The following is a 24,467-nucleotide window of genomic DNA, read 5'->3' as shown; positions in this document are numbered from 1 at the left end:
TTACTTAATCTTATGCCTTATGCATTTGACTTTAAGTTCCATTGCTAAACAACAGATTAGTCATTTATCTCAGAATGAAAGAGAATTTCTGATTTTGAAGAAGCTGTGACTTCATCACCCCAGCACACAGTGCACTCTCCCTTGCTTTCAGGTGCGATATCACTTCCTCTCTCAGTGTTTAAAATTGGCACTTCCAAGTTGCCATGGACAATAATATTGTTGTCCTCTTTGAGTTTTTAAAACTTTTTGCTTTTTAAAAATATATCGACTTTTTAAACATTGCTTCATTCCTTAATATAGCCCTCCCTTCTCCCTCTAGAGAGACATCTCTTAAAATAAAGCATTGAAAAGGGGAAAAAAAGCTCAGGAAAACTAAACCATACATCATTCAAATTTGATAGTATATGCAGTGCTTTGCTTTACAGTGCCTTGCTTCTGCAAAGAAGGAGATATGTTTTCATATATTATCTTTGGGATCAAGCGACCATTTTCACTGTACAGTACTTCTTTCAATTTTCATTGTTCTTTTTCCTTTACATTGTCATACTCATTGTATATATTTTCCCCCTAAATCAAGTCATATAATATATTGTTCATATGTATTGTTCTTATAAGTCTTCTTTTGCCTCCCTGTAGTTTTTAAATTACTTCTTATTGTGCATTAATATTCCATTACATTGTATATCTCCATGCGTTCAGCCATTTCCTAGTGGATGACTGCCCTCATTTTTGATAACAGCTTTGAAATCTATAAATCTGACTTTACAGGAAATGATGACCTATAGGCTATTTTCCCCTCAATTGTTGGGTTCCCTATGCATCAAGGTGTGATGGTGGATAGGGGCCAAGAAAAAAATAATCATTTGTAATGCTATGTATTTTATTTTATGCATTTGAAAACATTATTCTGAGGAATATTTCTTTTTAAAAGAGGTCCATCAAAAAAAAATGTTGTTGCTGGTTTGTTGTTGTTGTTTGGTCCTGTCTGACTCTTTGTCACCCCTAGACCTTACTGTATATGGAGTTTTCTTGGCAAAGATATTGGAGTGGCTTGCCATTTCCTTTCAGAAAAGGTTGCCCAGGGTCACATAGCTAATATCTGAGACCACATGTGAACTCAGGTCTTCCTAACTCCAGGTTCAGTGCTCTATCCTCTGACACATCTATAGCTGCTTTCATTAATGGTGACAGTAGTAGTTAAATTATGTGATGTGATGATTACCCTCATTGACATGAGATTGCTATGGTTTTATTTGAGAGGCAAGAGGAGAGCTTTATTAAGAATTTAAAAACTGAAATGGGGAAGGTGATGGGCAGTCTATCCAAAAACAAACAGATAACATCCCAAAGTCCTACAGTGCGATTCTTGATTCTACATTTAAAAAATTAAAAATCATTCCCAATATCATGTAAAGATTTGTAAAGGGTATTTATTTGCTCTTATAAGGGCTGCTCTGTTCTGAAAAGGAGTTAATTTCTAACAGGAAGAGGAAGGAAGAATTCTTGTTATTGCTTATATGTAAATAATATAATCCCAAAGTGACATTTTACATCATCTGCTTTAATTTATTTTTTAATTGCTAGAGCCATAACAACTCTACCACTTTCCCTCCTTGTCCACAGCATTGATGTAAATAAAGACTCTCTTGGAGTCCAATGAGTTTGGTACCATTACTTGAGTGAGGGGAGGAGTTTTACTTGCATGATGACTTATAGCTAGTTCAAATAATGGTACATTTGATAAACAAAAAACAAAACATTTTTAATGTTTCTCTTTGGAAAGAAACATAAGAAAAAGAATGAAGATGAAAAAAATGCAGGAAAAGAACAGATCTGAATCTCAATAACCTTGACTAATAGTGAGGATTTTTGAAGGAAAGTTTAAAATTTCTTCATTTATAGAATTTTCAGTCTACTAAATTTCTTTATTTAGGATAGACATACTCAAATCTCATTTTCTATAAGTGTCCAACTACTCTATTTCTCAGTTTCCTTTCATAAATGTAAAGTGTAATAGGAATGGTAACATTAACCCACATTATTTTAGGAATACTTAAAGCATAGTGAAACTAAGGTAGCAATCCATGGTCATCATATGGTTTATTAGATTCATTAAAATACAAACAAATTACAAATTAATTCTTTTAGATAAGGGTGTCTTTATTGCCTTTATTGCAAACTACTTTGTAAAGACGATTTCATTTGGTCCATCCTCCCAACAACCTTGTAAGGTAGGTGCTCCTATTATCCCTACTTCTATAGATGAGCAAAATGAAGCTCTGCAAGGTGAGTTTCTTGTGGTCAGAAATCCAGCTAATGTTGGAAGTATGGCACTCCACAGACTAGTGTACAATGCTCCTTCTTCATTTTGTTGTTCTTTTCCCTTTGTATTGTTGTACACATTATGTGTATTTTCCCCCATGGATCAGGCTATTTTGGCCTGTATTTTTTCACATAAGTCTTCTCTTGCCTCCCTATAATCTTATTAATCATTTCTTATTATACGGTAATATTTCATTACATTGTCTTGCAAACTACTTTATTATTGTCTCTAAAGATGAGGAAGTTGTGGTTACCTAAGTGTTACTTTTGACCACACAGATAATTAGCATAAGAACCAGGATTTAAATCCAGGTTATTTCAGCCCTCTAAATTATAACCTATCTTTGCCATAGTACACTGTCTTCATGAGTTGTTGCTTGTGTAACAATTCATGAACAGCTGACCCATTCTGCCTACATTTAGCTAAGCTGATCTTCAGATGACAGGCACACAGTCCTTTGGCAGATTTCATCTCTAAACCTTCCTCATATGATCAGATCTGCCAGTTTCTGTTCCATTGACATTGCTTCTCCAAAGCCATGATCACTTCCATGCATAATGAGGGTCTAGAAGAAGGCTTAAGTGGAGGACATGTATGAAGCCCCCTGAAAGCTCTAAGTATATGCAGTAAGTTGCATGATATAACTTGATTATATTGTGGTATGTCACAGAATAAGAAAACAGACAAGTAATGTTTTCAAAAGAGGTTCATTGAAACGCAAAGATGAGCTTCAATATTTTAGCTCAGAAATGTTAGAAAATTAAACCTGATTCAGAAATTACTTATTTATGTAGCTCTTTCATGAAGATGGTAAAATGTTTGAACTCTTACTGTGTAGGAAAATGAAACTTAGACTGCCACTGAAATTGAATATTGTGTAGCAATGAATGAAGATCTGTGACTTGATAACAGGTTTCTCCTTCCAGAAGCATGGCTTGGTAAGAACTATATAATTTAGAGGGCTTGCATTCCAGGAAAGCACCATTTATTATATAATCACTTGAGCACATGCAGATGTTAAAAAGGAATTGAATGGTACACATAATTATTATTAGACCTGGAAAAAGGATATGTTAAGTTTTATAAGTGTGGTAAAATAGAAGTGACTTAGGTGAAAGTTACCTAAAAGAATAGACAACAGGGAACGTGTGGTATCTTCATTTTGGTCTGTACTGATTGATCAAGATGGGGAGGACTCTAGATAAAGCAAAAAAATGTTTGCCATATGAGTTTCTCCACAATTTCATTTTAAAAAATGACTAAAAATAATTTGGATGACTATACTGATTATTTTACCTACAGCCTCTAGTCGAAGTAGATTAAAGACTTTATCATTTTGTGTGATATTTTTAAAGAAGGTAATAGTTTGATGAGGCAGCAATGAGAGCCCTGAAGTTACTGCTAACTTATACTGTAGAAGCAGTAGGATATACCAAAGGATGTAATATTCAAAGTTTCTTTAATTTTGTTTTCTTTTTTCTGTCTATAAGGGTTGTAAATTTAATATTCAGTATATTTAAATATTTCACATATTTAATCCCAGAAGTCTAATATGAATTCAATGGGAACCTAGTAGAATTTCCTAGGAGGGCTTTTTATTCATAAATTCTTATTATCTACATCACAATAATATATTTCTCAACTATCTTCATGTGTGTAATCTTATCACATTGAGTTGAAAGGATCCCCTTTATGTGTAGGAAAAAAGAACATATGTGTGTTCGTCCTTCATTGACAAAGAAGACCATGCCATCAAAGAAATAATGACATGACTTGCACTTGACTTTGTTTTGAGTGAGGGAGGGCTGTGCAGGTCACCAGCCTCACCTCTCCTCCAGAGCCATCTGAATCCAGTGACCAGATATTCATCAGGATGACTGGAGAGGACCCAGGATGAGGTAATTGAGGTTAAGTGACTTGCTTAAGGTCACACAGCTAGTGAGTGTCAAGTGTCTCAGGTGATATTTGAACTCAGATCCTCCTGACTCCTGCACTGGTGCTCTATCCACTGCACCACCTAGCTGCATCATATCTCATAAAAGGAATACCAATTGTTACCTTTGTCCAATTAGAAAGGATGTAAAGGGTATATCAAAAAGTCTTAGTGGAGTTTTAAACCTTAGTATATTAAAAATCCACTAAGTCTTTTGGGATAATCAATATTGATCCTAATATGTGAATAGGCAAAAGCAGCATGTTGAGTGTACCCAGATGAGTCAGGTTGACATGGGTTGAGTCTTACCTTGGGCGCATATTAGTGTTGTGATTATGGAGCCATCACTTAACAAGTGTCCTAGGTGTCTCTCTAAGATTGTCAGTAAGTGGTTGATCGGTATTGCTGGTTAGAGTTCCCCACATCAGTGAATGTACTGGTCCAGACCAATATAACAACAACAATGTAGACATATACACAGTGGGGTGCACACTTAGAAATTAAAAGGAAACGCCTAGATACGTTGCACACTTTGTTGTATTTACAAGTGGATCCTTAGCTGTATTACTCATATTGATCTCTGGAGGTAGGTGAAGGCATGAAGCATTTCATAGGATCTGTTAAATTTCTTTTATACTAATCATCTGGCATTACACTGTTTGCTCTTATGTTTTACAATTGCTGACGCCTTTGAATAAACCTTTATGAGCTTTGAAGAGAAACAAGCAGAATCACAGATGTACTCCCTGGCTCCCTTTTACAAGACCCATTAGATAAATGTATCCTGTGATTTGCATTCCTTATATACCAAGAAGCGAATTGAGTTAAAATTACTCTTCTACCATGCATTAAGTAACTATTCCAAAATAACTACAGAGGATAGGCTCATCATTATTCTATATTCTTTATAAAGTAATGTGTTTTCTCAGATTTGGGGAGGGAGATGGCTGTCTTTGTCTATACTCATCATCCTCCTTTGCAGTCAAAGATGACACTACTGACCATTGCTGCAGATGGTCCCTTCCAAACAATACACTCCAATTCCTATCTTTTTATTTGTAATTTATCACTATTTATAGAGCTTGGGATTGTTTGTGACTCTGTCATTTAGTCTGTAGCCACAGAGCTAGAACAAAAATTTATAAAGTGAAAAATCTGACTAGCCATGTACTCTACAATTTACCTAGAAACTCAGGTTTCCTTTCTCTTAGATGAAGTTTATTTAGAAAAAAATATTCTTCTTAACACTCATTAAGGCCCTCCTGGCTGGCTTGTTTGCTGTGACGTTCCTTCTGGGAGTCCATAGATGTAAGATATTGTTGGAAGGTGCTCTGCTGTATTTCTTTTGCCCACTTTACCATCTGTATTGTGCTGGTAATACTCAAACTACTTCATGTTTTCTGAGTTCTTTGCTGTTACTGCTGTTCAGTCATTTCAGTTGTATCCAACTTTTTGTGACCTCATCTGAGATTTTCTTGGCAAAGGTACTAGAGTGGTTTGCCAAGATCATTTTACAGATGAGGAAAGTGAAGCAAAAACGGTTAAATCACTTGCCCAGGGTCACACAGTTAGTAAGTTTCTGAGGCTGATTTTGAACTGAGCGGGCTTCCTGACCCAAGGCCTGGGGCTCTATGTACTATACCACCTCAGTGCCCTGTTTTTGAGCTGTAGTGAATACCAAATAGGTAAGATATGTTTATATACTGCTGTAAGAATTTCAAATTTGTGAATATATAATAAATAAATAAATGTTGGGGAATGGTAACGTTCATTTTATAAAAGCCATCTCCATTTTACAAACAAATATACAGCACAGGATTCCTTTAAATGAAACCTATAACTCATTTAGAGTATAGTTCAGTTTACAAAAGCTCCAATTTGAAATAATTTTTCATGCTGACAACTTTTGCAGAAAGCAAGATATAGTTAGATTTACAATAAGACAAAGGAATGCATTTATTTTCGTGTATAATTGAGAAGTTTAATTTCTTTGAAGGCCACTATGAGTCAACAATGTGATGTGGTTGTCAAAAAAATGAGACTCTAAGGCTGCTTTAAAAGAATTAGTGTCTAGAACATAGAGGATAGCAGGTTGTCTGGGCTCTCCCCTAGTCAAATCACATCTGGAACATTTTGCTCAGTTATGTCTTGACAGGCTGGATGGATACATTGAATCATGGCTTGTGAAACTATAATATATTTTATGGTTTTAAGTAATTGTATATAAAGATTTTTGGCAAAATGCTAGTCTTTTTTTAAAAATATGTTTGGCACATAATAAACTCAATGATATGATCATATCATGAAGTGCTAAAGTACAAATCTGACCATGTCATCTCCTCAGTAAACTTCAGTGGAGTCTTGGTGCCTCCAGGATCAAATATAAAATCTTTTGGATTTTAAAGCCATTTATAGCTTGGCTGCTTCCTATGTCTCCTACACTTCACTCTTGTCTATGTACATATCATATTCTATGATCTGGTGACCCTGGCCTTTTTGTATTCCTTGTACAGGACATTCCATCTCCTGACTCAGTGCCTTTTTCTCTAGCTATCCCTCATTCCTGGAATGCTGCCCCCCTTACTTCAGCCTATTGGCTTCCCTGCTTTCTGTCAAGTCTTGCTAAAATTTCTTTTAAGCTTGGCTACGTTTGTTTTAATTGCACAAAAACTTTTTTTAATTTTATGAAATTGAAATGATCCATTTTTCACCTCACACTGTTCTATCTTCTACATGAAGTCTTTCCAAATGCCCCTTAATGCTTGTGCATTCCCTCTGAGATTATGGTCTACTCTATAAAAATGTCCACAAGACACACTTTTAAATTTAATCTTGTTATTCATATTTTCCTATCACTTTATTCAATTTAGACAATCAACAAAATCATAAATTACATCCTTATTTATAGCATTTGCCAATTTCTGAGTTATTAATGCTCACACCAAAAATTAAAGATCTGCTCTCACAAACCAGTTCAAACTGACTCCAGCTGACACCTGCTACAGGAGAACTTCCCCAGGCCAGAACGCTTTTAAACAATCCTATTCAATAAACATTTTAAAAGTACCTACCACATAAAAAGCACTGTGCTAGGCACTGGGAATACCCAAGACAGAATGAAAAAATGGTCCTTTGAGAAATTTACATTCTGATAGGAAGATGTCATGTAAGGAAACAAGTCTGTATGTAATAATTTGGCAAGATAGAGAATACAAACTAGACCAGACAAGATTTCCCCTAGGAGGTGACCCATAAGCCAAGTCTCAAAAGGGGACTAGGAATTCTAAGGGGCTGAGATAAAGAGAAAATGCACTCCAGGAATTGATTTCAGCCTGTGTGAAAAGATAGAGAAATGGAATATGAAATATAAAGCTCAAGGAATAGGAAGGAGATCAGTTTGATTGTAATGGAGAATGAACAAAGGAAAAGAATATGAAATATATCTACAAGGGGAAGGAATAATTAGAACTAGATTATGAGGCACTTGAAATGTCAAGTTGAGAAGTTTCTATTTCATCCTAGAAGTGGTAAATAGCAATTGGAGGTTGGGAGAAGGTGGGTATCATGGTCAGACTTGTTCTGTAGGAAAATGGTTTATTGGAAAGGGGAGATATTGAAAGCTGGATGTGCAATTCCCCAGGTTACTGATAATGATGAGAATGAAGATGAAGACAATAACTGTAATTTATAAAATGCTTTATAAGTATTATGTTATTCTATCCTAATAATACTCCTTGGAGGTAAATGGTATTATTACCCCTGTTTTACAAATGAGAAAACAGAGACAGATGGTGTTTCTGTAACTTGCCAAGGGTTATACAATCAGTAGTTTCTGAGGCAGAATTTGTATTCAGGTGGGTCCTAATCCAGGTCCATCTAGTTGCCCAACTAGGTGATGAGAGGCTAACTAAGTTGATGATCATTTGAGTTGGAGGTGGGGGACAATAGTTAGATGTAGAACTCAAATCAATAAAGCAACTGATTAGAAATAATCTTTGAGGTAGAGGAAAAATTAAAGGTGACTCAGAGGTCATGAACCTGGGTGACTGCATGAATAATGTGTGCCTTGAAAAGAAATAGTAACATTTGGAAGAAGAGAGCATTTAGGAAAGAGAGTAATGAGTTTTATTTTGTACCTATTGAGTTTGAGATGCCTGTGGGGTATCCATTTGGGGATGTTCAATAGGCAGCTAGTCAAGTGGGACTGACATTTAAGAGAGAGACCTGGGCTTGATAAATACATGCAGGTGTCATCTGTACAGAGATAATTGAAACCATAGGAGCTGATGAGATCACCAAGAGAGAAGAGAAACGGCCCACTGACATAACCTTGGGGCTAGAGGAGACATACAATCAAGGAGTAGCATACAGATTTGAAGGAGACTGAGGAGAGGACATATAGGAGAACCAAGAGAGAACAGTGCTATGCAAACCCAAGGAGCAGAGCACATCCAGAAGAATAGGGTGCTCTATCAACAAGAAAGGTGTCAAGAATAATGAAGACAGAGCAAAAGACATCAGATCTAACAAATAGAATATAGTAACCTTGGAGAGAACAGTATTAGTTAAGTACCACATCCATCATAAGACTGCCTTGACTTCTTTTTTTTTTTTTTTGGATGCTATATGATATTGTTGACCTATTTTTATCTGGTAGTCCACACACACACACACACACACACACACATACATGCACACATACTACTTTTCATCTTTTTGCACTGAATCCATGTTGATATATACATGCCTTCCTCATCTTATACTTGTTCTTCCTATGGCAGGTGCCAAATGGGTGAAATGCCAGAAAGACTTTGACAATGAAAGAATAATGTATAGTGTGCCAATTAAGTGCGTAGGATCTACCTCTGAAATGACCTGAAATATATTGATGTTATCATATAATAACCACATGCCTATTTCCGATACCAAATCCTATATAAGGGCATGTGATTTTAAACTGTCTCTTTTAAAACTCAGTTGAGGATTAACAAATGTCAGAAGTAATTAAAAGCATAGTATGAAAAATTTCTGTCCTCCACATTAAAAAAAAGACCTTTGAAAATTTCACTTTTGGTGTTTATTGATGTAAAAAACCCCTCCTTAATTCTCTAGAGGCCATTTGTTAGCATGTTTCACAACTTGAAATATTTATAGTCCTGGCACCAGTGTTTGGATCTCTCCATCTGCATGGAGAATTTCCACGGCTGCCTACAAAAAAGTCCCCAAAGGATCCCTTAACCTAAAATGGGTTCTTTTTTTTTTTAGATGAGGAAGAAGTTGAACTGAATATTTGGGCACATGGAAGCCTACATGGGTCAGGCATCACTACCCATTTGTTTGAAAAGCAGAGGTCCAAATATTTAAAATATGTTTTTTAAAAGGCAACATCATGCCTCAGGAAGTACAGATGCCTATGCAGTGTAATTGAAGGCATACGGCTGAACACACTTTATAATAATTGTGCTTTTGTGTGTGATTTTACTCTTTTCCTACAGAGCTAGAGTTTTGAAGTCTCATGGCTGGTTACATTAAAACTTCCTTCAGGGTCTGGATAAATCCATCCTCTCAATTGCATTTGAATCAGAGACGGCTTTAAAGGGAGCAGTCTTGTAAAGACAAAATTGGCTGATCAACCACATGGAAAGCTTTATTTAAAGCTCCTTAAGATTAAACTCAATATGGGATATTACATTTTTCATAGTATTTAGGAAATGATTGCCAAATTTGAAAAATATAGCTTCCTTTGAAATTCAGACACAGCTATATTCCATCTAATGGCTAGAGTAACATCTTTAAAAAATACAACTTTAGGTAAAATAATGGTGCAGGCAACAGTTACTTCTACTGCAATTGTGTCACAAATAGAAGATTTTCATAAGCAGTAAATATCCATACGATAAAAGCTTAAAATCTGTCACTGCAGACTGGGGAGCATCATAAAGTCAGGTAGAATTGTGTGAATCTGTTCAGAAGTGTTGCTATCAGGCCAACAGGGAAACCACTATTTTACTTGGGAGCCAGATGAAAGGGTAGGAGTTGGGGGAAGAATACATCTGGATTCAGAACAAGAATCAAAAGATCCAGAGGAAAGGAGGAAAAGGGAATTAGCATTGATGAAGTACCTATTTTGTGCCATGCACTCTGCTAAGAGCTTCACAAATTTTATCTCATTTTATCATCACAACAATCCTGTGAGGTAGATTCTATTATTACATCCATTTTATAATTGGGGAAACAGAATTTAAGTGACTTGCCCAGGTTCACACAGTGAGTAAGTGTCTGAGGTCAAATTTGATCTCAATTCTTTCTGACTCCAGACCTGTACCACCTAGATGACCTAGAAAAATCTTGGAATTGAGATACGAAAGGGAGCAAACACCTTCCCAAGAATCCCCTAACCTAATTTACAATCTTGTTTGAAATGAACATTCTCAAATGAGTGCAAGTATTTTTTTTCTGAGGCAGGGGGAAGGTGAGGAGGGGAAGAAAGAAAAGGAGAAAGGAGAGGGAGAAGAAGGGAAGAGAAGGAAAGGAAAGGAAAGAAGAGTAACTAATCTTCCCAGCAGAACAGAGCCCTAGTACAAGGTAATAAAAGTAAAATATAATTGATTAGAATTTGAGACTAAGGATCCAAATCCTTGATTCTCCTTGGTCAAGAGATTTGCGGAGTAGAGCAGCTAAAAGGAGAGTGTTTTAGGCCCATAGAATCATGTGCTCTAGTATTAGAAGAGAACACAGAGACATCAAGACCAACCTCATTTCACAGATTAAGAAAATGATGATACAGAAAGGATAAGTAACTTCCATAAAGTAAAACAGCAGAGACCTCTTAACTTCAACTGCAGTGTTCTTTATACTTTGCCACACTGACTTTAAGTCTGAAATTCAATGGAAGGTTAAATAACAAATCTCTCAAGGTTTCAAAATGTCCTTTTCTCATGTCGTTTTTATATTACAGAAGTGGCTAAGGGCAGCAATTACATACCTCATTTTTTAACGTTAGAGATATAGCCCTTATAAATTGGTCTCTGTGATATTTAACAAACCAAGTGAAGAATGAAAACCTTTAACGGGGACAGTCTCTGGGGCCAGGCCAGAGAGATGGAACCCAAAATTAGGCTTGTTCTTAGTGGGATATTACTGTAGCACTATTTTCATCAAAGCACCTGGAATTATTTTATGAACACTGCTGTTTTAATCATTGCAGATGTCTCCAAAGTATATTACTGGTGACTTTTACTATTTTTCAGTTATGCAAAAGAGTAAATGAGGTCATAAATATGACCAAGATCACAGGCCAAGCCTCTGGCAGGAGTTGGAATGGAACTTACTTCTGCAACATAATTCTATTCCCAAGATCACAATAATATTTAATAGCCATAGTTCTGCAATTATCATCTATTTTCTGTCTTATTTAAAAAATGAATTATTCTGAAAACTAGCACATTGCCTTGCACAAATTGGTTACTTAATAAATGCTTGTTGGACTGATTTAGAATAGAAAACTGAATTAAAACCAAATTTATCATCATTGTCTCCAAATCCTTTCCATCTTGCTTTTCTATTTCTATAAATGGCACCGCTTGATTTTTTTAAAAATCCAAACCAAAACATCAAAAACAAATCACTAGTCATGAATTGTTTGGAAGCTTTGAGTTTTTGAAATAGACGTAAGTGATCACATTTGTTTACATTTTGTTATAGGGTCAGATATTGTGCAATGGTTAACGAAGAACTTAACTATAGAAGATCCAGGTAAGTGAATATTTTTTTTCTGTATGGAAATTGCTTTACTTTGAGGTTTCTTTTTTTAAAAGTTATATTCTCTTAGGGTTATTGTTATTAAAACATTCTTCTGGAATATAATAACTAAGCCTAAGATATTACAATATTTTTGACATTTTATGTAGCGTATGAAACGTTTTTATTCTAACTCCATACATTTTGTAATGATAACATTTTAAAAATCTAATTTTTGATAAAATGCCTACATACTCCTAATTAAGTGATATGTGTCTAATGCAGATTGGTGTTACACACAGTGTTTTTAATTCTTGTGTTTTCCCTCTGCTGCTTATCACCAGTTTATCCCTTTTATCACTGGTTTGTACATAGTTATTTGCATGGTATCTTTTCCATCAGATTGTGAGTTCCTTGAGAGCAAGGACTATCTTTTACCTTTCTTTGTATCCCCTCAGCACAGCACAGTGCCTGACATTTAATAGATGCTCAATTGATACTTATTGACTGATTGTCTAATTAACTGTAAAGTGATAAGATTGGTTTCACTAATCTATATGTAGTTGTACTGCTTTGTGGTCACAGATCTCCTATATATGTGTTCTTGAGCTCCCTCTATATCATATTCAATCACAATGAAACTTACTGCATATCCAAAATATCTCTAAGATTCAACACAGGACCAACTTATTTCAAGCCAATATTTGATATGATGGAATTAAGTACAGTGAGAAATAGGAACCATCCTATGAAATCTGACATTCGAATATGACTACTATATTGATATTATTTATAAAAAGAAGTTTGATTTTTTAGATGTATCAATGAATTGTGATAACACCATGGTGTAGTCCTTGAAAATAACTGTACTGCTACCCTGTCTATGGATTTTTATTCTATCCTTCATTAAACTACATTACATAAGAACCTATGTAGCCTACCCCCAACAAGAACTAGGAAAGAAAGTTGTGAATTTGCTTAAATCAGTTCATCATTCCCTTCATGAATAAAATTCAGGAAAGTGTGAATATTAAAGTAGACACAATGGGCTATTAACTGAGAAAAATACTATTATCAAATGGGCTAATTTTTCAACAACTTTTTTGGGTGGAAGGATTAGGAAGCCAAGGAAATTTCCTATTTTCATCAGATGAAGGAAATGGAATATTTGCCTACAGGATATTAGGAAAGCATTAAGTCCATGCTTTCCATGGCAAATTGACCATATTGGCTCTTGCTTATGGGCTGAATTTTCTGCAATGACCCTCAATTTATTATTGTCAGCTAGATTTTATTCATTGTGAAACAGATTTTGTTGGGCTCTTTGTGTATGAGCACACATAGACTTGGAGTGATTTTTCAACTTTGAACATCTTGGCATGCTCATACTGCATTTATTCAATTGTGGAGGGGGGAGGAGGAGGGTTAGAGAGAAAATTACAGTAAATCTCTCATTTAATGTACAAATCTTTTCTCTTACAATTTGTTAATCATTCTGACTTGTATCCATTTTGTTCAGATGACCTAAGTGCCCAGATTTAGAATTGTTTATCCCTCAGGCTTCTTTAAACATGTATTAGCTCCAGATAAGCATTGAATCCATAGGTCAGCTCTGAACAAAGAGTGGTTTTGCACATATTTTAACTTGATGCATTCAAACGTTTTTTAGAAGCTATTAATGTCTATGTGTAGATAAATGCTAAAATATAGAATTATAATTGATGTCCAGTGAATCCTTTTGAGTGAGCAGTATATGTGCATTCCAATTACATATAGATAGATAGATAGATAGATAGATAGATAGATAGATAGATAGATAGATGAATGATAGATAAATAAATGGATAAAGTAGAAAAATGTAGTCGTGTTTGCTTGATCTAGGAGAAGGTGACTTTGAATTTTGAAATATACATATTGCTATAAACATGCAAAAAGCTTGATGTGGATCAGAAGTCCTTGAATTTTCTGTCTTTTCATTCCAAATATATCCAAATCTAAAGGCCCTTTGGAAATGAATTGCATAGTCGGGCAGAAAAGCCATCCACTTTCTATTGGTGACAGGATTGTCTCACAGTGAGTTTGTCATTAAAATGAAAAGTTTCTCCAATTCATTCCAGGGCTAACTTTTGACCTCCTGCAGTCTGGCCCCCTGTAGATGCCAGGGAAGGAGAGATAAGTACAGAAAAGACATTCACTTTCCTGGAGTGCTAAATATGTCCTGAAAGGCTTTTTGTAACTGTGATTATTAACCATGGCTAATTGGACTGAGCTGAATAGGAAAACAGAAATGAAAGTAGTCAAGACAGTTGTCCTTGAGCTGTTCCCACTGCTTCTATTTCTGATTGGTACAAAATCATGTTTCTCATCCTTCCCATACTCTGAAACTTCCCATGGAAAACTGTTAACTTTCATTTAGGTAACTTCCATGGTTTCTTAGAGACCACCCAAACAATGATCATGTCTTTGACTTACCAAACTGTGCAGATTTATTGCACAACTGAAAAATACTTTTATTTTACATACTTTGCATCTGTTTCTGTGTAGTTTGTGCTGGTGAGAGGAGGTTTGGGAATGTAGAAGAAGAAGGGAGAGAGAAAAAGGGAGGGAAGGAGAAGAGAACAAGAGTGAAAGAGAGAGAGAAACAGATAGTAGAAGGGAAATACAGAAAGACAGAGCAGAGATAAAGAAGGAAGGAGAGGGAAAGAGAGATAGGAATAAAGATGAGAATAAGAGGGATGTAGAGGAATTCAGAATGGAAGAAAGCTATAAAAGCTACAGTGCCCTCAAAAAAGCAGACGTCCAGAGCTTCAGACCTTAGGTCAGTTATCACCTGCCCAGAAATCTACATTCTGCCTTCCCTGATCTACCAGGGGAGCACCCTTGAAACCTTAAAGAAATGATTTCTTTGCTTCAGGACTCTCACTCTCCATCAAAGAGGAGCATCATTTTCCTCACCAGCCTTCAGAGTTACTAGGAGGATTAGTGAGTGAATGCTTGGCATGGTGGAATGTCTCAAAAGGAACTATATTTATCAGGCAGTGATTTAATGAGTGCCTACATGGTACACAGCCCTTGTACTTGACTTTGAGGGTTACCAAGTAATGAACAGAGATAGCCTTGTTCTCAAGGAACTTAAAGTTTAATAATAAGGCAGTCAAAGAGGCAGGCATTTGTGTACTTGTTACAGCCTGATGATGCTTTCAGCACCATTTGCTGTCCTGTCCCTCTCCACACTCCGCATAAGACCAGTATTTCCTTGTCCTTTGTTTATACTTACACAATAGCCCAGCAGGACCAGTGGGGAAAGATCCAATACTAGGATAGGTTTCAGCAAAACTGTTTGATGGAGGAAAGGAGAAGAGAGTTGAGTCTCACCCAGAGAGCTCCCTTGGGAGATGCATCTTGGCTATTGTGTCTTCCCTTTGTTGTCTTATGTAGTCCCCATAGTGTTCATGGAAAAGGCAATATTCATTCATTCAGAAAACATTCATTCACTAAATACTATCACCAGATACTGTTCTAGGTTCTGGACATTCTAAGTACAAAACAAGACAGTAACAACAGCCACCACAGCAGCAGCTGTCCCTGTTCTCAAGGAGCTTACATTGTATTGGAATTATTGCAAAAGTGCACTATAAGGGGGAGAATAGGGTTCAGTGGAAAGGAATAAGGAGGCTTTCTGGTGTCAAAGGTTCCATTAGGAGACATAGATTCTAAGGTGTTATGTATCTCCTGCAAAGGTTCAGGGTAAAAAATTTGGAGCTAAAAGACTGCCTAGTCTAACCTTTGCATTTTATAGGTGAGAAACCCATACCATAGGATGTAAGTGACTTAATAAAGTCACATAGGAAGTAAGTGAATAGGTGATGCTGTTTGGCTTATTTGTAAAATGGACACAAAGCTCATAAACAAATTTTATTTTCCAACATTTCCTACAATTTCTTGACCCAGGTTTTTTAATCTTCTGAAATGTTTTCATTTGTTATATCATAAAGTAAAATAGCTCCATTTGAATCTCTAGTAAATTAGACCCAATATTTGGGATGACTCTTGGCTCGCTGTGTCCCCTATTACAAGATCTGCATGTAGCAGAGAACTGATCTTGGAGGTTCAAGTCCCTCCTGGACACATCATTGGAATGTGATTCTAAGTCACTTAACCTCTTAGTGCATCAGGCAACTGTCCATAAAAATGAATGTTTTTCCTTACCTATCTCTCTTTCCCTGTCATATGCCAGAAGCCAGAAAGAAGGAGGTACAAAGTTAGTTCTAGATGAAGTCACTTCCTTGCCCAGATGGGACGGCTCCTCACTGGACTTGGCTATCACTACTACCAAGCTCCTGTGGTCTCAGCTACTGACTGATTGTTACAGGCATCTCTGATCTTTCTTCCAATCTTTCCAAAATTGCAAGTTGCAATATGTTATTATTATTATTATTATTATTATTGGCAATAGAAGCTTACATATGTAGGGAAAATTTTAACCATTTTGAACTTTGCAACAAACCTCTAGTCTATGGAGGTATTATTATCATTTTTTTTTATAAGAAAACTGAACCTCAGATTTTCCTAAGGTCACACAGGTGAAAGATCAGAAAATCAGGTCCCAAAGTCCGGGTCCTTTCTCTATACCATGCTTCCATCCATCATTTGTGAAAACTCATGCTATAATGCCTTTCAGGAGGAGGGAGGTGATTGTTGGTTATTGAATGACATAGTCAAGCACATTTGAAGTTAAAATCAATTTAGCCACCTTGTCTAATTCTCATGGATTTAATGATATGTATGCAATTATTCAACTGTTTCTCCTAAAATTCATAACAATTGCTATGACAGCTAACTTCCCCTCACCGTTTTAATTCCTCCTTTTCCAGATTTTTCAAAATATTTCTCAATGAGGAGAAAGAAAACAAGCATATATCTATAAGAGGTTGGGTATAACATTCAGAGTAATAACTCAAATCTCTTCACTCTCTGATGATTTACAAAGTGCTTTAGTTGTGTCTGCTTGTATGTGTCGTGTATACACATAAAAAGGTGTTATGTTATTGGATTCCATGAGTACAAAGAAATTTTCATTTTTATCTTTGTACCCTATTCACCTGGGCAAATGCTGGGCATATAATAGGTACCTAATAAATGCATATTGATGAATTGATTCATGTGGTAACCCTACAAGCTAAGAACCATAAATATTAATACTCTTTTTAAAAAAAGAACATGAGAATTATAGCTATAAATTATATTTAATGCAATATGATAACCAGCCCCTGCCACAGAGGTTAACAAGTACTAGGACTTGGGGTGAGTGAAGAAGGATTCTTGTGGAAAGTGTTGTTTGAATTGAGTTTTCAAGTAAGCCAGCCAAGTAAGGTGAGAATGAATTAGGATAGCATTCCAAGTTTAGGGGCCAACCAGTGCAAATGCATGGAAAGGGGGATATGAAGCATATTGTGCAAAGAACAACAAGTGCACCAGCATGTTTACACTTAAATTTAAAGATAATAGGGAGCCAGTGGAGTTGATTGTGTAGGGCAGGGGGGTTTCATGGTCAGACCTATGTTTTAGGAAAATGACTTTGGCATCTGAATGGAGGATGGATTCTATTGAGGAGATGAGGCAGGGAAACCATTTTGAAAGCTATTACAGTAGTCCAAGTGAGAGGAAAAGAGAGGAGGCTATGTGAATGGAGGGAAGCAGATATATAACAGAGAAGTTGTAATGGTAGAAACAAGATTTGACAGTCTACTGGATATGTGTGGTAAGTCATAATGAGGATTTGAGGATGACATTGAGGTGAAGTTGAGTAACCAGAAAGATGGAGATAGCCTCAGTAGTGTGCAGGAGCCTGGAATAGGAATGGATTTATGGGGAGAGATAACAACTTCTTAGTTGTTGTTTTATAGGACTGGGACTCAGGAGAGCCTGGGGTTGGCTATGTACATCTGGGAAGCATCAGCACAGAGAGACTGTTTTTAACCGTGGAAACCAATGAGATGCCTAAATGAGATAATGTAGAAAAAAAAGAGAAGAGGCTACTAAGGATGAAGTTAATGGACATATCATGAATGAAGACCCTTCACAGGAGACTGAAGGGAGATTACACAGAAAAGAGAATCAAGAGAGAGCTGTGTCACAACAACCTAGAGTGAAGAGAATAACAAGGAGTCGAAGGTGGTCAACAGTGTCAGATGTTGCACGGTGAAAAATAAAGTATGAGAAAAGGCCAAAATTTGTCAAATAGGAGTTCAAGTTCATTGGTAACTTTGAAGAAAGTAGCTTCAGTTGAATAAGGTCAACATCTAGATTGAAAAGAGTTTAGAAGTGAGAGGAGAGATATCAGAGCAAACTGTAACCTTTTCATTACATTTTACTTAGAGGAGGTGGAGAAATATAGGATAAGAGCTAGCAAAGTTGGTAGGATCTAGTAAGGGTTTTTTTTTTTTCTTTAGGGATGGGAGAGACATGGTTGTGTTTATAGGTAGCAAGGAAGGAAACAGTGGATAAAGAGAGACTGAAGATTTGAGAATGAGTGGGGATGATAGTGGGGACAATCTGCTGAAAGAAATGGGAGGTGACCTGATCAAGGACTAAGGACTGGTTCAGGAGTCAGGAAACCTGAGTTCAAATCCCATTTACTTATTTAATGCTTACTAACTGTGACCCTGGGCAAGTCACTTTAATCAACTGGGACTTCAATTTTCTCATTTGTAAAATGGGCTGTTTGTACTAGATGGATTAATGTCCCTTGAGGACCTAGATTCAATGATGACTCTAAGACTTATGTGCTTGCCACTTTATTAAGCTGAATCTTTATGCAAGAAAGTGTCTGTAGCACAAGCAAACTGAATCAAAAATAGTTGAAAGCTGTTCTTTTGGTTTAATGAATAGTTTCAGAGCTACAAGCAGTATCAGCTCTAAATTAGAAATGTGGGCACCTGTCCACTTCATCTCCACCATTCTGAGTAGTGTTGGTTGAGAATAAAATTAATGACTGAAAAAAAATGAAAACAGTAACCATGAAAGCTCTCTGGCATGCCCTTAGGTAGGCTGTTCAGTCCAACACAAGGGTCTGTTTTACTGGTATATTTTGATTGCCTGTGTCCTTCAGCCTCCAGTGATAGAGGGGATAAAATATATGGTAGTGTGAGTGTATTTAAAAGCTCTTTTTTTCTCTCTCCCTGTGGGCATCACAGAATGGAGGTTTGGAAGATGGAAGCCTGATTTTCCTTTTAAAAGAAGAGTGACAGTGAATTTCCAAAAGGGCAAGTCTACCTCTAACCTAAGGGGCTTCTAAAATGGGCAGGTTTGCTAGAAATATTGGGAGCTAATAAAGCCAAAATGGGTTCCAATGGAAACCCTGACTCCCTTTAAAGGGGAAGATGTTTGATTTTGTAGAAGGGGGATCTTTTTTATTTGTTAAAATTTGCCCCCTATTATTTGAGAGATAATCATTTGATCTGCTGGTTTTATTTCTCTAGTAATTAGAATTGATATAAGGAACAGGCTAAATGAGAGAAGTCTCTGATCAGACAAAAATGCTACCTTTTGTTAGTTGTTATAGGAAGGTCTAATGAGGAGAAGCTTTAGAAAGATGAGATTTTGTCTGATGAACTGATCCTATTTCCCCCAGAATCCTACTCTCCCTCCCCTTGATCCATTACCTTGACAATAATATGAAAGTGCAAGATTCTGATAAGTGTTGTACTGCCTGGTTCATCTATAAAGAAGATACGAATATAATACTCTTTGTAAGCAATGCAGTCACATTGCAGATATCTAGATGGTATGGTGGCTAGAGGGCTGGTTCTGGAGTTAGGAACATCTGAGTTCAAATGCTGCTTCAGTTAACAGCAGCATGGTTTTGGACAAGTTATTTTGGCCCCTGACTCAGCTCCTTCATCTGTAAAGATGTAATAATAGTGGTCCCTTCCTCAGAAGACTGTTATGAAGATTAATTGAGATACCACATGTAAAGCATTTTTACAAACTTTAAAGCAATATATGAATGCTAGCTATTACAGAGTTAGGAAAATATTAAAGTTATTCCAGGTCATTCATTCTCTAAGCCTGGAAGACTGCAGTTTGTCATAATGGAAAGAGAATGTATCTGAGTTCAAAACCTCACAGTTCCATCTACTACAAGTGTATCCTTGGGCAAATCACTTAAAGTTAATGACCCTCTCTCTTTTTATTTATAAAACAAGGGGTTGGACCTAAGAGAGCTCTGAAGTCCCTTTGGTTTCCTCCATCTATAATACTATGATCTTTCATCTGCATTGCCAAACACTGATATATGCTTTGTTTGATCACTTACTAAAATGACTTGAAGTGGCTACTGATTAATCAAAAGAGAAGCAATACATTTTCTTGTGTTCACTCCAAATAAAAGTAAAATTTGGATGATTCTTCATAGCTTACCACCCCATAACATATTTAAAATCCATTAGATCAAGAACTTAAAGACGTAGTGGAGATACTTTAGTCCAACACTCTTTTATTCCAGAGATGAGAAAATGGAAGTATATAAAGTGATTCATTGGGGTTCACATGAGTCCTCTGATTCCAAATCCATTGCTCTTACTACTGGTCTAGCATATTCACAGTGTCTTTAGTGGTTTCTGTCAGTCTGCAGCAAAATTAACTATAGATTATGAATGCAATGAGAGTTGGCAGTGTCTGGTTGTAAAGTTTGTTGGGTTTTTTTGCTTGTTTTGGTTTGATTTGGAGGGGAAGAAGTCTGAATATGCTTATCATGATGCATATATGATGGGTACTTATATATTTCTAGATAATCTATTCATAGCAGAAGCAGTGAGGCTCCACAAGGAGAATCAATAGACAGCATGTGCCAGGCAAATCAAGCCACCACACCCAGTTTGGCCATTATTTGCTCTTAGCCCCTGATGGTGACAGCCCAGGACCCTGAGCCCAAGAGCCTTGGAAATAGCAATTCCAGACCTGCTCCTAGACTAGTCCCTACAGCTACTATTCTCCATTGCTTCCATAGAAGGTAACTCCTGTGGAGAAGGGGACAGCTACCCCCACAAAATGCTAACAACCTGAGATCCAAAAGGCTGGCAAGCCATCCCAGTTCAAACCGCAAAGCATCCCCAGGAGAAGGACAGGAAGCGTCACGTGTCAAACTACCACCACTCTCTTGACCACCATCCCTCCTGAAGGCCCAGTGAAAACAGCCCAGGACTCTGAATCTAAGATTCTTGGGAATGCATTGCTTCCAGGCCAGTGTCCTCAGCCATTATCTTGGGAAGCAACTCCTGTGAAGATGCAGTCTGGAAACTGCTCATATAGAAGCTACAGCCACAACTGCTGAAGACCCAGAAAAGAAAGTTCTTGTCACCAAAGTCCTTGGCACTGTCAAGTGCTTCAACACCAGGAAATGATATAATTTTATCAGTGGAAATGCCATTAACAAAGAAATATTAACATCTATGTTGTTGTACCCTAAGGACAATGGGATCTTTCCCCTTGACTTGCAGATGAAATCCTCTGCATGTGTTTTCTCTCCCATTAGACTGTGAGCTCCTTGAGAACAGGGACTATCTGTTCTATGTGGATCCCCAGTCTGTGTGACATCGGAGACAATGAATGCTTCATTCATTCATTAATATTTCTACTTTGGAAATAAATAATAGTAGTACATTCATATAAGTAAGATACTGAGAAATCAGAATATACTACAAAGTACCTAGAACAGCAGCAATTGCCTGTAACATCCTACATAAAGAACTAGACATGTTAAGCTTAAAAATTAAAAACAGAACAAAACAAAAAAGTCCATTTTCCTAGCCCCAAACAGAACTCGAACTATCTCTCCATTTCTCCCCTACCTCACCCATTTCTTGCCTCCATCACCTTAAAATGGTTTAGAAATGATTTTGTGGGTCTCTACACATTTAGTCTTCCTCGTATTAAGATGGAGAGGCATGTGGTACAATGAAAAGAATACAAAATTTGGAATCAGAGGATGTGGGCTCAAACCTAGCTCTGTCCCCTAGTATCTGTATGACCTTGGGCAAATCACTAATACCTCTGGGTCTCAGTTTCTTCATCAATAAAAAAGTAGGGGATGAGTTTGAATTACATGACTTCCAAGGTCCCTTTCTGCTCAAAATCATTGCTCTTATGACTATTTAATATGGTGTCACATTTTCTGCACAAGCAGAATTTATGTTTATCTCTATTCCTATGTTTTCTGACATTTGGTTTCTATATTGGGAGAGAGATGCTAAAATACTCACCAATTTCTGGAAAAAAAGGATGGAAACAATTAAGTAAAGTCTAGGCATTCTGCTAATGCCAGCACTACATTGTTACTATTGAAAAGAGGAAGAAAATACTCAGAAAGGGAAGCTGCAATCTCATTAAATACACTTTTCATCCCTAGTCACAATGGGGCTTGTGCACATTCATAACACTAGAACCAAAGAGATTATCCAAGTGCCATATGGAGATTGGCCACAGTCATTGGAAATTCTGACACCAAAGATGTCTATAGTGCTTTGAAGTTCAAAGGAGAAAATGGATTCAAAGCAGTATGTGTTTTAGGAAACTTGAGATAGAAGACACACTTTAAGAATGTTATATATAAGGAAGATGAAAATGTGAAAACATAATAATTGAATAAGAAATTATTATTGCATATAATTCACAAATGGGAAATTCTTAGCTATATTATGCTTGTAAGATGGGTTTGCAATGGTGCTCAACTCATTGCTTAATGCTTCAATGAAGTTATAAATCTTCATCAGTAGAAAAGTAAAAATCCACCCATATCTAGTGTAGCAAGTATATTTTTTCAGTAGTGATAGTTTTGACAGCCTGAAATATTAGTATTTGTAACTTTGGGTAGGTTTTGTACTAGAGAATCTTTATTCTTTTGTTTTTTAAATGCAATTCATCCCAACGGCACTACATGATTAGCAACTACTCAGTGACATGTAATACATATAATATGAAGAGTATGTAGTAATTGTCCTTAGGGCACTAGAATAGAAAAGAAGGGGATTGACAAGGTATACAGATATAATAAGTCAATGAACTTTTATTAAGCATCTGCTACATGCCAGGAACTGTGGGAAGTATCGAGAATACAAAAAGAGGCAAAAGAGTCCCTGCCTTCAAAAAGCTCATAATCTAATGATGGAGAAAAACAAGCAAATATGTACAGAGGAACCATATATGGGATAAACCAGAAAGAAATTAAAAAGAAAGAAGGCGTTAGAAGTAAGAAAGATTGGGAAAGACTTCCATCTTCAACAGAATTTTGTTGTTGTTATTTGTTTGGTCATTTCAGTTGTATCCAACTCTTCATGACCCCTTATGGATTTTTTGGTTTTTTTGGCAAAGATGCTAGAGTAATTTGACATTTCCTTCTCAAGTGGACTAGGCAAACAAAGGCTAAGTGACTTCTCTAGGATCATGTAGCTAGTGAGTGTCTGAGGCCACATTTGAACTCAGGTCTTCCTGACTCCAGGTCTTGTGCTCTATCCACTGAATGACCTGGCTGCCTTATGAGCCATCTAGCTGGGATTTTAGTTAGGACTTAAAAAAATTCAGGGAAGCTAATAATTTTACACAAGAAAGAAGAATACTCCAGGCATAGGAGACAGCCAGAGAAAATGCCCTGTTAAGAGCTGTAATGTCTACTTCATGAAACAGTAAGGAGACCAGGGTCATTCTTATTCAGGCGTGTTCGTCCTTTGTTGCTGAAGAAGACCATGCCATCAGAGAAATAATGACATGACTTTCACTTGACTTTGTTTTGAGTAAGGGAGGGCTGTGCAGCTCATCAGCCTCACTTCTCCTCCAGAGCCATCTGAATCCAGTGACCAGATATTCATCAGGATAACTGGAGATAACCCAGGATGAAACAATTGGGGTTAAGTGACTTGCCCAAGGTCACACAGCTAGTGAGTGTCAGGTATCTGAGGTGAGATTTGAACTCAGGTCCTCCTGACTCCTGCACTGGTGCTCTATCCACTGCACCACCTAGCTGCCCCTCTTATTCAGGTATTGATTAGACTAAATGCCTTGATATTTTTTTTTTTTTGTACACTAGATTCTGTGATTCTGGAAGATATTTTTAAGTGTCCACTATGTGCAAAGCATTACACTATTGTTTATTATAATACTATTATTATTTGTCAATAATACAAAACCAAAGATAAAACATTCCATGTTCTATAAGTAACTTATATTTTGCCAAAGGAAAGTCTAGGCACATAAGTAAATATTTTGCACTTATCATTTTTAGGGGCACGACGATAGACAACAGTAACAATTAAGGGGATCTGAAAAGGCCTTCTGTAGAAGGAGGTATTTAGGCTGTAGGTAGTTCTAATTATATGCATTCAGAGCCTCTTCTGTTCTAATCAATCTGACCCTTTGGATTGACGTGGCTTGAACTCGACATTTCATCATTTACCTTAGCAAGGAATATCCTATCCT

The 24,467-nt window shown here is 36.7% G+C and overlaps 1 protein-coding gene across 5 annotated transcripts in view; it reads left to right on the top strand.

The window, feature by feature from the left end:
- The window catches only part of RGS7 (regulator of G protein signaling 7), a 699,575-nt gene that overhangs the window by 471,214 nt on the left and 203,894 nt on the right, over positions 1-24,467 (top strand). For all 5 annotated transcript variants that reach the window (XM_072647574.1, XM_072647571.1, XM_072647570.1 and 2 more), the window contains one exon: positions 11,961-12,011. In XM_072647574.1, the coding sequence (XP_072503675.1) occupies positions 11,961-12,011 (51 nt within the window). The remainder of the gene's footprint in view (positions 1-11,960; positions 12,012-24,467) is intronic.

Source organism: Notamacropus eugenii, chromosome 2, assembly GCF_028372415.1.
Source record: "Notamacropus eugenii isolate mMacEug1 chromosome 2, mMacEug1.pri_v2, whole genome shotgun sequence".
Classification (NCBI taxonomy): domain Eukaryota; kingdom Metazoa; phylum Chordata; class Mammalia; order Diprotodontia; family Macropodidae; genus Notamacropus; species Notamacropus eugenii.
This window is presented reverse-complemented; position numbering and strand designations above follow the sequence as displayed.